General features: G+C 38.2%; 1 protein-coding gene across 2 annotated transcripts in view; it reads left to right on the forward strand.

Annotated features, from left to right (window-relative positions):
- Positions 1-14,020, forward strand: part of LOC113064307 (cell adhesion molecule 1-like) — a 235,054-nt gene extending 221,034 nt beyond the window's left edge. For both annotated transcript variants that reach the window (XM_026235018.1, XM_026235016.1), the window contains 2 exons: positions 4,359-4,436; positions 13,744-14,020. In XM_026235018.1, the coding sequence (XP_026090803.1) occupies positions 4,359-4,436; positions 13,744-13,823 (158 nt within the window). In that variant the 3' untranslated portion in view covers positions 13,824-14,020. The remainder of the gene's footprint in view (positions 1-4,358; positions 4,437-13,743) is intronic.
- Positions 14,021-14,496: the final 476 nt, after the last annotated feature.

Below are 14,496 nucleotides of genomic sequence, written 5' to 3' on the forward strand. Positions count from 1 at the left end.
CTATTTACTACATTAAAAACGTATAATAATACAACATCATATTTTCTACATAATGCATTTATACATATTCAACATTTAATTCATTGATGTCATTGAAATGAATCCATTCATTCACACAGATGCTAGATACTCTCTGTTCTGTAAAACAGATACTTGTTGCATTTTTGTAAAGGTTCTCATATTGTAGAGTTGCATTTGTAATTTGAGAAACATTTCATAATTCTCATAACATGGTTCAGCTGGCAGATTGAATGGGTGCTGTTTTTAAGCACTCTCGTGTCTCATAGCTCTAAGGCAGAGGAGTCTCTCATCCACACCCATTTTATCCCGTCTGCCAGAGTCATTAACAAGGGCCGTCTCCTAAGCCCTCCCTTCATTAGCCTTTCATTGGAGTCGATCGCTTCAGTGCTTCTGTCAGTGTCAGATTTGCAGGTATTTATTGTTATTTTACACTGTTCACTCACCTCTCTCGCTCATTGATTCTACAGAGAGGAGGAATGTGCAGTCTATAGAGGAGGAATGCACTCTAACTGAGTTTACACTATAGCAAGGCAAATGTGCCACTTCTGCCATTTATTGATATGATGTCCTTATTAAAATGCTTCTGCATATGGTTTCCACCTCTGGAAATATCGCGCAGATCCTAACAGGTTATTTTCTAATGCAGTGCTTTTTAAACTTTTAAGTATAGTACCACCACCAAATCAGAAAATCAAACTACTGTAGCACCTACTGTAGTCACAACAGTGTTTCTTCTGATTTTATTTTATTTGCTTATGCATTTAGAATAGCATCTCTTTTAATATTATCACCTTATTTTTGTAGATTTTTTTTTTTTTTTGTTCTGTTTAGTTTTTCCCTCACAAAATAACAATTTACTTTAATTTGGCAATATTAGGCTAATGTTTACATTCTGTCATTTATTTATTAACTATTTTGTGGATTTTTTGCTACACTTACCACCTAGAGATCTAGTGGTACACATTCTGAAGTGACCACTACCATTATTTAATTTGTTGTGTATGTGTTTATACTTGCGTTCCAATGGGACAAAGCCTTAGGCAAAGCCTAAAACTGCTATATAGTCCCAAATAATCATACACATTGCAATATATGGGTAAAGCTCCCTCCCTTGCTCTTGCTAGTTTTACTACAGCAATCGAAAATCTACTTGATGACAGAAGGTTGCTGATGGGCAAATCAACAGCCCTGAGCACCCATTGCTAATCACACTATTACTCACGTGTGTTTTTCCCTCTCTGTGTCATTCCTGAATGACTGTTATCCTTTAGGAGTCCCAGGACATACCAGGAAATGCCATGCCGATTAAAGTACTCATCTAGTCAGCTCCTCGTACGTACCTCGCTCTCCTGATTCCCTTCCTTGCCTCTGCGAGCCACTCATGCGTTGGTCCGCATCTCATTTGGGAGATGTGCCGTTTTAGCAAGTGGCTCAGCAAGGGAGAGAGTAAAATATGAGTTCTCATCCTAGCGTTAGCCTTTGCGAGTCTGGGGAATCGGTGTAACCGGCAGTATTTTGTAGTGGTCCAGGTTTAATGAGCCTGCTACACACACACACACACACACACACACCCCGGCCCATTTCTATGATTCATAATGTGCCGTGATAAACACATGCTGGGATGACATAGCAGGTATGCGCTGTGAAAGTCAATGAGCCCTGATACTCTGAGGAATCAGTTTGCCTTTCAAAAAGATTGCTCTAAAAAAATACAAAAATGGACTGTTTCTAAATGCGGTGAGTTATAGATCCATTTGGCCTGCCAAGTTTTTAATGAGCTATTGACACCAGTGATCTCAAACATCTGTTGGGCATTCACAGTTCATAACAGAGTTGCGCCAGTAAAGTTGCGCCTCCGCCGAGTATAACCAAACATGTATTAAGTAGGGTTTAAGTTTCTCGTTCTTTCTTTATTTAAACATTTATGTATCTGCTAGTTCATACAGCATTAAGCTTTTCAGGCTCAGCATGCATTATTTAATGCAAATGTAGCCTATAGTGATTATTGATCAAATGTGCTGCTGCTTGTAAAGTGAGCTCTATAGATGTATTTGCCATGATTGACTGCTCTCTGAGATTCCTGTTTTTTTTTTCTCTTTTTGCCATGGGATATTAAGGATGACCAAGTGTGTCAAAATATTAAACATTTTAGCCCCTGTACTTTCAGAGAGATGCATGACTGTGTCTACAGTAAATCCTACGCAGTTTAGCAGGTTCACTCAGTCCGTTTCATCTCCAGCTGGAGAAATCAACATGGCTGTTCACTTCTGGAAGGTGTCTGGGAGAGAAATTCTCACATAGCTGCGATTGCCTTGTGAATCAGTGTAGTTCGAGACAAGTAACAACTTACCGCTGACAACCTGCGATCCATTAAGGTTTTTTATTGGCATGCCAAACATACAAATCTTTGAAAGTACCTTTTCTGACAGAAAGTGCAGTAAAGCAGTCACATTCGCTCCTATATCTTTAGGAGATAGGCTGAGCACAGAAGTGCATACTGTAGCTTTGGATTATTTTTATTTAAAATTGTAATATTATTTCACAATATTACTGTTTTTACTGTATTTTTGATCAAACATTACACATTATATAATCTTATTTTTAATAATCTTACCAATCCCAAGCTTTGAATGGTAGTGAATGTCCCAATTATAGTAGTACTATTAAAATTGTAAAGGTGGTTAGGGTAAAAATAACATTACCATGTCAAAGTTTTTTTGTCTTTTTATGTTACTAATTTTTTTTAACTGTCAAAAGCAATGTGTTTAAGGTCTTAATGGGACCAGCTTTATAATTATTTAAAATGTTTTTTTTTTTTTTTATACATTGATTAGCTGATGAGTCAAAAAGTCTCTTCAGCTGTTGTTGTTGTTTTTTTTTTATCTATAAATCGAAAAAAAAAAATGTACAAAAATAAATTCTAAAATGAACCAATCATATTTATTTTTCTTTAGCCCAGAGTAGACATAATCCTGAGTTTTTATTGTTTCACACTAAATACGTTTCCATACACTTCCAATTAATTCGATTTTGCTCTGACTAAAACAATGTTTTGTCATTTTAAAATGTCATGTCAACATGTTAATCCAATGTGCAACATGCTTTACAACATTAAAATATTACATTGCATATTGTGTTGTGTGTATTTGGACAGACAGATGAAGACTGTATTATAACTGTACATGTACTGTATGTACTGTTAAGGGCCGAAAGTGTCTTTAATAAGTGTTTAGTGTGGTGTTAAAAGCCCTGTAACACATGACATGAAATACGTAGCTGCCATTTTCTGAGTGATCCCATGTATCAACAGAGGAGATGGAGGCATAGTTCCTCTCTGCCTGCGCTCCATCCTGCTGGATGTTAATCATCAGAGAGTGGAAGCGTTTCTGGGCTCCCACCAAGCTCTTTTGATGGAGCGCAGACAACAAAGTGGAGAGGGGAGACAGCCGACCAATTTCCCCCACCACAGATGTTAACACAGTGGTATCTGTCTGGACGCGCTGGGCAAACAGTGGCGCAGGCCTCGTCACTTTTCACGCTTGTTATCTCCACATCGCTCGCCTCCCCTTCCGCTCCCTCCTTTCCCATTCCTCATTTCATGAATGTTTGCCTGCTTGTCTCTCCATGAAAAATCCTGATCACCCCACGCACCGGACTGGCTAACACTCCTGCTGTTAACTCGCCAACATCAAACACGCTAAGCCAGTCACAACCGCCACTGTCTCTGGGTTCCATCAACATTGCGTCCAGCACTCCACACCATGAATTGCTAAATCAGAAGCATCATTAGTAGATGGTAGGGAGGGAAAGCGGCTAATGAAGTGTGAAAATGCAAAAAAAAAAAAAAAAAATTACAGAAACAGGAGAATGTATGCCAGGACCCCTTCTGTGTGTCATCGCTACGGTCATTTGTTAGCATGGACATTTTAAATTCATAACCATCTGCATTTTATGTTTCCCTTCATTTTTAATCATTCCCTCATGTCATCATTTCATTTTGGTTGGGTTTCTTTTAATTGCTGTTAAATGCTATTTTATTCTATTTCCTAAACACTACATTAGCAGTAATTGTTTACACACACACAAAATATGTCCTCACAGTACATTTTGCAGTTACCATGTGTAATGACTTCTTTCATTTTGTACAATAGTTACAGAATGTTTGATAATTAATCTACAGTTTATATACTAAAGACTATATTTACCATCTGTTGAGTAAAGCTACACATATTACACAACACAAACCTGTCTCTCTTTGTTGATTTGATCATGTTTGGTTTAGTTTTTCCTGATTTTTCCCCGTATGTCATGTTTTTTTGTTGTGTTTTTCCATCTAGATGCCCTTACCACAACCCCTAAACCCACAACCACCACCACCACCACCGCCACAACCTCCCCTCCAGACATCACACAAGGTATGGTATGACCTCCATCCACCAGCTCAACCTGACTGTTTGTGTGTGTGTGTGTGTGTGGATGAGAGAGAAAGAGAGAGATGGATAGACCGCCAGCAGCTAGCCAGGCCTGATAAGATTCTCTCGCTGATTATGAGTGGACCCTGTCCCATATGAGACCGGGCCAGGGTTGGGCCGAGCTCGCAGCACTGTCAATGCCACATGTCAGAGCTGGCCCCCTTCACAAATTCTCTCAAATTTCAGCCCGGTTCGCTCCTTTAGCGGCCTAATCTTATCAGGATCTGGCGCTGTATCCTGGCCTGTCTGGTGCAGGGATTACAGAACCCCCTTTATGTTTCCTGTGGGCTGACAATGACGGCAGAGTCTTTGTGGCCAAGAGAAACTGGGATCAAGCGTGTACATGTTTGGATTTCTCATTTACCAAGCCAACCGCATCTGACTGCACAGGTGTAATGATACAAAAATCTGGTTTTTGTTTGTTTCATTATATTAAATCCCTGTACATGCTATATTTCATACAATCTGGTATCCAATAGTGCAAAGTCCAAAAAGTCTCAGTTTCAACATTTTGAACAAGGACCCTACAAACATTTTCTTTTCTTTTTTTCCCCCTTTATTTTGATCCTTTATTTGTTTTGTTTAAATCTGACCATATTTGGTCGAGATACAACTATTTGAAAACTGAAATCTGAGGGTGCATAAAAAAAAAAAAATCAAAATACTGAGAAAATCGCCTTTGAAGTTGTCCAAATGAATTCTTAGCAAAGCATATTACTAATCAAAATTAAGCCTTGATATATTTACAGTAGGAAATTTACAAAATATCTTCATGGAACCTGATTTTTACTTTAATAACTTAATGATATTTGGCACAAAAGAAAAATCTATAAGTTTGACCCATACAGTGTTTTGTTTTTGTTGTTTTTTGTATGGGTTTATTGCTAAAAATATACCCCAGCGACTTAAGACAGGTTTTGTGGTCCAGGGTCACAAATTGGACTGAAAAATTCTCACAAAGTGACTCTCACAGCAGCTCTGGAGATTAAGTTTTTGTGTAAGACGCAGAGGCTGAAAATCACCGCAAGCATCCCACATGCTTCAGTATTTGTGTAGTAAACATAACCACATTTCCATCATTCATACTGTAAATAGCTTCTGCATTGATTAAAAAAACACATGCATAATACCAGGCCATGGACCACACCTCGAAAACTGGGCATATGACCATGGCATAGTTGCTACAAATAACTTAAGCTCTTTTTGCACCAGGTTAGTTTGAACTGAGTGAAATCTGATTGTAGAATTGGCTCTGTGGCCGAATGATACATACGCCCTGCGATACTGACCACCATGAGCTCATTAGCTGCTCTAATCCACTCTGCTCAACATAAAGAGCACACAAAAGCTAATACTGTCCCAGATGATGGAAAGCTGAATCAATGTTGCTGCTGGTTTCAATCTCTAAAAAAGACCCTGATGTACTGTAATTTGTTGCCTGTAATGATTGTGATATTGAAGCAACCAATTGAGATCGTTTCACTGTCTGTTTTTCTCCTTCCTCAAGGCAATTCTTTATATTACAGTGAAAACCGTGCAGATTGCTAGAGATGCAGCTCTGCGTTTTGTTGTGTACTCGCGAAACCGAGTGGGAGCGGCCGTCGGTTCCGCGAGCAATCAAAATCTTGGACTGACTTGTTCAGATGATTTGAGAGATTCTATAAAGGACTGAGAAATGAATCAGCCATGATTAGGCTGCATGATTGTGTTTAATGAAAGAAGCAATGACGCATACTAATGAGACACACCCTCTTTCTTCATTAACGAGGTGAATGAATCTCGTTAACACTGCTGCCTGCTGCACACATGGAAATCCTCCAGAGGTCCAACCCGCAGGCATCGCTGCAGATAAACGGCCCTGATAGGGAAAATATTATTCAATTACAGACATATTGCATTGTTTGTGTGAAAAGATTCCAGCAAAGGCTCAGCTCTGGATATGCTTTCCACATGCCAGGCCATGCAAACCTATAGCTCTGCTATATCAGGCCGCATTTTTATCATTTCCCCCTTAAAACGCATCCTATTATGCCCATGTACTTCAATAGGAAGAGTGGGTCCTAAGTAGCCACACTACTTCCACCTTCTGCTGATTTCATTTATGCTTTGGCTGGATGTGTATACTTCAGGAACACCACATGAATTTATCACTCCGCGGAGGTGGAGGCCATTTAGAAATTTAATACATTTTTGATAAACTGGCTATAAGAGAAATGGAATGGGCTATACTGCACTTTTAAAAAATCTTTTAAAGCCATAACGCAAGGCTAAAGTGCTCCACAGCTTCAGGAGGTGACATTTAGAGATGACTAAATTGCCATTTACACTGAAAAGTAAATGGCTAAATGGAAGGGCCTTGCTTGCCACCATATGCAATGAGGACAGATGTCATTAATTTCTGTTTGTATTTATGTACTTTTTTCTCTGCTAAACACAGCTCAGAAATGGATGTTTATCGATATTTCTGAGAGCTTTTCTTCCCCACTAAGCTTTTGCAAATTTGATCAAAGATGAGGCATTTATTCCTCTCTGGCTGACAACACAATCTGTCCTCCATCTCTCTCGTTTCTCCCTTCCTGTCATTTGCTCCATCTCTTTCTGTACATTTATCTATCTGTGACTTTGAGCCACAGTGAAAAGGGGAAGACTGAATGAAGACTCGAAAGGTGTTGTTTAGTCCTCTCATGTCCCCATTTCCCCAGACTATTGTGTTTATTTTTGTAGCCAAGGCCTTTTTATTTTACTCTGCAAGATCTGTAATTCTGAGCTGTGGTGAGAGGCTCTCCATTTTAGAGCTCTTTTGCTCACTTTTTCTTTTATAATCCATCACTTCCCCCTTTTTTTTACTTTAGGTTGAGCACAGAAATTGACAGCAGTTTTATGTGAATGTAAAAGAGTATTTTGAAACAGTCTATTTTACATTGTCTTGTTACACTATTCAGTGCTACATATAAATGATCTGATATTCAGATCCATAGATTTGACTCAGCCCAATCTTCAGTGTGAGGCTATGGGATTTTTTGTCCCATTTTATTGTATTTTATTTGAACCCCTAACCCCTACGTTTCATGCATTGTTGTAAACAATAGTATTAGTGATAACTGGAAAAAAGTGCTTTTGTCAGTGCTTAAATTGCATAAACACCATCTGGTAAACTGATTTTGGAATTGAACAAATGAATTGCCCAGCAAAAGCACTTGTGTGTAAGAAAGAAGTCCATTTCCCTCACTGTCTGAAGAACAAGCCAGACAATGAGAGATGGCTCGCTGGCAGAGAAAAGGCTAATTCACTAAAGGTCAATTGCATTACCACAGGGAAAACAACCACTGCAGTGCTTTGATACACAACCCAGGGAGACCATCCTCTAGAATTTATTGCACTTAGCGTCATGCACGCGAACACAGAAATGCTCCCAATAAGTCTTTTTTTATGTGTAGGTATATTGTTATGGGAGCTATGATTACATCCTATGATGGCTAACTGAAAATAAGCTGGTAGAACTGTGGAGAATATTCAGCCTGACCCTGCCTGACATCAGAGAAAGCCTAAATACAAACAGATAAATAATGCACACTTAATGAAAAAATAAACCTTATCCATTTGCTCTGCATTGTCCCAGTCAGTCAGATACTCAAACAGATGCCTAATGTATTTAGCTGAAAATTGTGCCTTAAACACATTCCTTCTTCATTTGGTTAAATGGGATATGTAATGCAAATATACAGAGCATTCAGTGTGCATTCAGAGATATCATGAGAGGTGGCATTGGACAGTTATTGCCAGTGAAAAGGAGATGACAAAGTAAACTGAATGGATATATTCATGAACATGATTACGTTTCTTTTAATTTCTATGCTGATGATTCTCAGATGTATGTTCCATTAAAATCTAGACATTCTCTGCAGCTTCTAGAGACTAAATGCTGGGTGGCAAACAGTTTCCTCCAGCTAAACAATGATCAGAAACTCTATAGCCAGCTACTTTGACAATCTTATTCCATATGTCAAGTCACATGCAAAAATGCACCTTTGAGTCTAATCATATCATATCGCTTTTTTTAGCCTCTTAAAAATTTTTTAGCCTCTCTTCACTGGCTTACTGTCTCTTTCAGAATTCAGTTCTAAATTTTGCTGATTGATTTTAAAATGTCTTAATGGACAAGACCCATTTTACACCTCTGATCTTATTATTATTATTTTATTTAGCTCTCGAGTCCCTCAGATCTGCTCTCTTTTATATGTCCCACAGTCACTGCTAAAAGTTAAAGGTGACAGAGCCTTTGCAATTGCTGCTCCATAGTTATGGAATTAGTTGCCACCTGACATTTAGAGTGCTCCTTCTATTTCAGTTTTTTTATTTTATTTTTTTTATCTAGACTTAAAGGGTTAGTTCATCCGAGAATGGAAATTCGTCCATCTTCTACTCACCCTCGAAGCATCCTAGGTGTATGTGACTTTCTTCTTTCAGAATAATCCAATCGTAGTTGTATTAAAAATTGTCCTTGTTCTTCCAAGCCTTTCAGTGGGGTAAGCGGGTGTTTGTTGTCAACAGTTCAGAAGACGTGAAATAAAGTGCGCGCATCTGTAATAAAACATCCCTCACATGGCTCCAGGGGTGAATAAAGGCCCCCTGCAGCGAATCCATGTCTTTTTGTAAGATAAATATCCAGATTTCAAAGGTAATAAACGCTTTTTTCTCACTTCTGCTGACTGTTGGGAATCGGAGGACATGCAGGCAGATGTTGTAGTTCGTCAGTGCTGCGTGGTTAGTGACGAGCGCAGAGAGAGAACAAAACAAAACGCTGGTCACGAATTAGACAAAATGAGGATTTGTAAAGAAAAACGTCAGAGGATTTCGAAATAAGCCAAGAGAAGACTGGTTTTCCTTTGCTAAAGTAAGGAAACTTTGTTACTTTTGCTCATACATTTCCCAGAGGCGCACACAACGCATATGTCTTTCATCTTCCACCGGCTTGTCTTCCGGTTCCCAAAAAGTCAGCAGAAGTGAGAAAAAAAGTGTTTATTACATTAGAAATCTAGATATTTATTTTACAAAAAGCATGGATTCGCTACAGGGGGCCTTTATTCAACCCCCAAATGTGCTCTGTAAATAAAATGTTCTTACTTGCTACTCACCTTCTCTTAATTTTAGGTTTTTGGGGATTGATCATATGTCATCAAGTAGTTAAAGAGGTGGTTCACCCAAAAATGAAAAAGATGATTATTTATGTTTATAATGAAGTAAAAAATGCAATATGTATATTTTGTTTTATTAATTATTATATATAATCACTTTTCATCATATAATATCAATGTATAGTCATAAATAAAGAATAAAATATTATATATAAATAATTATGTGCAGTTATATAAATATAGTATTTTTAAATGCTGGTTGTGCTGTAGTTTATTGTACTTTGAGATTAATATTGTTAATATTAAGGTTAATATTGCACTTTTTATTTAATTTTGGTTTAATTTTAATGGTATTCTCAAAAAAAAATATATTTTAGTGAGTTTAATGTGATTAGTTTAATAGCTGACTATTTGCAGGAAAACACCTTTTCGGTGTCCTTAAAGGCTGTTTTGGGGCATTAATTAAGCTTGTTTGGCACAATAGATTCATCACAATAATGTTGCACTAGTATATTTTTTGAATGAAGAGTTGTGTGCTGCTGAGATTCAGCAGTTGTGTCCTTCCCTTGGGCACTGGGCGCATGTTTCGCTGTCATCTCCTGTGCCACACAAAGCTGTTGCAATTAGCTATGAAGCTGTGTGCCTATTGTCATCTCTGCTGATATCAGCTGCTGATGTAAGCAAGGACATCGCCTCAGGTGACCCACACTAAAAAAAAGGGCCATGCACAAGGGGGAAGGCCGTTGCTCATCAGCAGACTTATTGACAGACTTCTGCCTGAACCAGTAATGGGCTTAGCAGGCTTCCAGAGGGCCTCTGATGACGGAGAGTTGGAGGACAGCTTGAAGATTGTAATGCTCATTTTGGATCAGTTCCTCCATATATTTATTGTGTGTCCCTGGATAGTAGTAAATAACCAGGACAGCTTCCTTACGTCCCTCCTGCTTTCTCCATGTCTCCTCTTTTCTCTGCAAGAACATGCTCCAAACCATCTGCCTGATGGGAATCACAGTATGCATGGAGTGATGGAAACCCTCCACTTCCCTCTTAATGTCAAATAATAACCTGAGGACATTATTGCTCATTTTGATTGTGTTTTATTCGTAGGCTCATGCTTCATCTCAGGACTCTCTCCTTGAACTGTTTGCCTCGAGTACTCAGTGCCCACTTTCAGAGGGGCTTGACAGTTCATTTTTGATAATGTTTCAAATGTCTCCACCCAACGGCGCAGTGACTCGACACTTATACAAAGGCTTGCTGTGCAGCAGTAAGTGCGGTGTTATTCAAGTTGTTCATTTTTCTGATGTTGGAAGCCCTTTTGAAGGACCTAATGTCAGCGGTAGGCTGAGAAGTTTCCTTAGTGATTATGTTAAAGGCCTTGCTGTGCTTTTTTGTGCCAGATGAACACCTTTAATGGTGGAGTTTTGCATTTTATTTTGAGGACTAAAGAGCAGTGTAACACTAACAGAGTGTGTTGTTATAGGTCTCCTGACCACCTAGAGGTTCTTTATCTAAAGTCCTAACAGCAGGGATTGCAAGTAAAGCGTGCTCGCATGCTCTCTGTAACTCTTGTAATTCTTTTTCACAAACCTCATCAAAATACATTCAGCAAATTTCAGAATTCAAAAATTGAATTCAGGAATTGGAATTTGATTAGAAAGGAAAGGTGTGTACATTTATGTTATCGATCTCAAACAAGGCTTTTCTCATTTAAGTTAACTGAAATAAGATACAGTAAATAAATAAATGATCATGATTTTCAGTTGAAGTTCTGTAAGTAGAGTGCTGTAAGTTTAATCATTTAATGACATATTTTGTTCACTTGTAGTTATTTTTAGCTATTTTATTTTCAATTTAAGGATTTATAATTTTATGTTTATAATATGACTATAATAATAATAAAAAGATAATATCTATATACTAATTTTATCCCTCATAATCAAATTAGACGTCTTTTTCATCAAGTGGTGGTTCGGTAAATAGTGAGCTGCAAGGTTTTTCTTTTATTATTTTTAATTTTTTTTATATACTGTTTTACAGATTTAAATTCACATTTTAGTTTAGTTGGTGTTAATTATAGTAGTTGTTTATTTTATGGAACTTAGAAAATGCAAGATGATCATATTCTATAATATTCTAATTTAATTTACTCTTAATCACTTTAAAATTAAGCGTAGAGAAGAGAAGCTTTTTCGTTGTATCTGATTTGCAGTCTCCACAGCTTTTATTGAAGAAAGACAACTGATAAAAATGCTTTGCATGAATTTTCCAATTCATGGGACATTCTGTAAATCTAGTCTCAGTTAGAAACGGACACCAGGTCAGTTCTGGTTCACAACCCACACTTATAGTATAGATCTCATATTGTAACCCTGAGGTCCCAGGTTCAAACACTGGAAAAGGCAAACTATAAAGGCCAGGTTACTTCAGGGTGGCTACCCCCCCTCAAGAGTGCACTACAAGTCGCATTGGATATAAAATATTTTTCTAAATCTAGCATTCATACAGTAATTCATTTCTGTCTTTTACTGTTTAGTGAAACACTTTTTTTCCAAGAAGCTCTCCATCCAAAAGCAGCCAGCGCCCTTGATCTCCATCTTGTGATCCAATGAACGTGCCTCACTCATCTAACTTTGCCTCACTCAAATATGTAATTGCTTGGTACTCTACACACCATCTGAACCGCTTCTTTCTGTCAATCTCTGATAAATATTGAGGAATACTCCACTGAACCTGAATCATCAAAGCTAACAACTGGATTAAGTCTAGATCCTATCTAATCGAGCGGAGAAACGCCAAGTTATGCTTTAAGGGCAAAGTTTGTGTTGCCCCAATAGTGATTGACATCTCTAATGTTTCTTCCCATAACGAGCACCTCTGCATCACGGCTCTCCTGGTGTGTTTGAAGTGCTCTCTGCCCTTAGGTAATGCACCAGGATAAGGGTTCACACTCCTCATGTTATGTATTCGCTTCCATATTTCTGTAGAGGCATTTCATCAGCTCAAAGCAGAAAGGCAGTCTGAATTCCTCTGTTATATCAGAGGAATTACCTGGAGCAGTATTGCAGGTTTACATTGAGTTATCAACATTTCAAAAAGTCAGAGGCCTTCTGGTGCAATTTAATGACTAATTACATACAATAGTTGCAAAGGCATTCTTTTGTTATTTTTTTATACAATTTTACATCATGTTCATAAGTCATATATATACTAGTGGTTTGCCTTAAAAGTCAGTCCATGTTATTTTAATGTACCACACTCTACTTTTGACTCAATAGCTTGGTTCTCAAGAAAGGCAAGCATATGAAAAGGTATTTTTTATGTGGTTATTATTTATTGAGAGTCTTGTGGTCCTGCTATATTGATCGAGGGTGCAGCAGTGATTGTCAGCACCATTTGAAAATGATCTATGTTTACAAAGCAGCACACGCCAGCAATTCGTGCATGACCAGTTTAGACATTTTATGGTTCTTGAGAGCTGATATTTTGACACAAATCAGATCCCACCGCAGAATCATATTCCCCTTCCTCAATGTCGACAGTTGTCTTGTAATAGAGCTTTATAATCAATTAGGCTAACAGGCTAAGCTGTAAACAGAAAAGCCAAAAGAAGGTGAAATTTGAATAATGTGGTCAGTTTTAGCTTTTGTAATATAATATGATATGTGATTTAAAACACGTTTAATTGATATTTCAGCAAAATTTCTGTAATTTTTCAGTTAATGATTAGAAATGGTATATATTTTTATATAATACAACATTGCAATTAAAGGGGGAAATACAGTAATTATTTATTTTATTTTTATTTTTGTGTGTGTGATTTTTACATTAGAAAGTCGTACAGGTGTGTTCTGTGGCGTTCTTTGTACCAAAGTATTTTTGACATCCCTAGTCTTAGCTGTGCGTTTTGATGCCCTGTTTGTTTTGACGTGCAAAACATTTAATTTGGTCCTCTTGTCATTGTTTCTAAGTATTGGTCATTGTTGTAATTGTGTGTAAATGCTTGCTTATAAGTTCCATTTGTTTTTTTTCCCCCATTTCTCCTTTTTATGCATGCTGTTCCTCCTGTTTCCCTCCTCCTTCCTACACCGCACCACCTCGCCTCGTGTGCTCAGACGCTGCGCCTAGCACTGAAGCCGCAGCTCACGGTTGGTACCTCTCACTCCTACTTCTGCCAGCACAGCATGCCAGCTGAGTACAGTACGGCACGTATCAGCGACATGCACGGGATGCGGGAATTAAACTAATGTGGATTTGCTGTATATGTGTCTGTCTGCCTGTCCATCCATATGTCACATCCTTTATCCCTATTGCCATTCACCCGCAAAGACCCACCTGTTTGCCATTACACTCCTCTACCAAACATTCGCCTTGTAATTCCAGGCCACGTCTCACATCCACCCCACCTGCATGAGCAGTTCCCTTGTTGGCATTTCTGACTTCTCACCTTTGCAAGTCCTCCCAGAGCTCCCAACAGACACTCGTAACATTTTCATGAATTTAAATGATGTCCAAATGACTCTTTTTGATTTCTGAGAAATGAGCGGAGAGCCTTTTCTCTACATGATGCAGATGGCATTATACTCCACCTTGGTGCGCCAGCTCCACATGCAAATCACAGAATGGGGACCATTTGCATAGCTCATGGGCTTTATTGTGTTTTACAATATACCACGAAAGCATTTCTCAATTCATTAAGCCCTTTATCCTGGCTCTCAGTTTGCAGTGGCAGATGCTTGTGTAAATGTGTTAGATTTAGTATAAAGGCATTTCGTGATACTGTGTAATTATGTCACCTGTGCTGACAATGATTATATTTGCCATTATATTGTGCCTCGCACTGGACCATACCTCAAATTGTACACTTT

This window comes from Carassius auratus, chromosome 46, assembly GCF_003368295.1.
Source record: "Carassius auratus strain Wakin chromosome 46, ASM336829v1, whole genome shotgun sequence".
Lineage (NCBI taxonomy): Eukaryota > Metazoa > Chordata > Actinopteri > Cypriniformes > Cyprinidae > Carassius > Carassius auratus.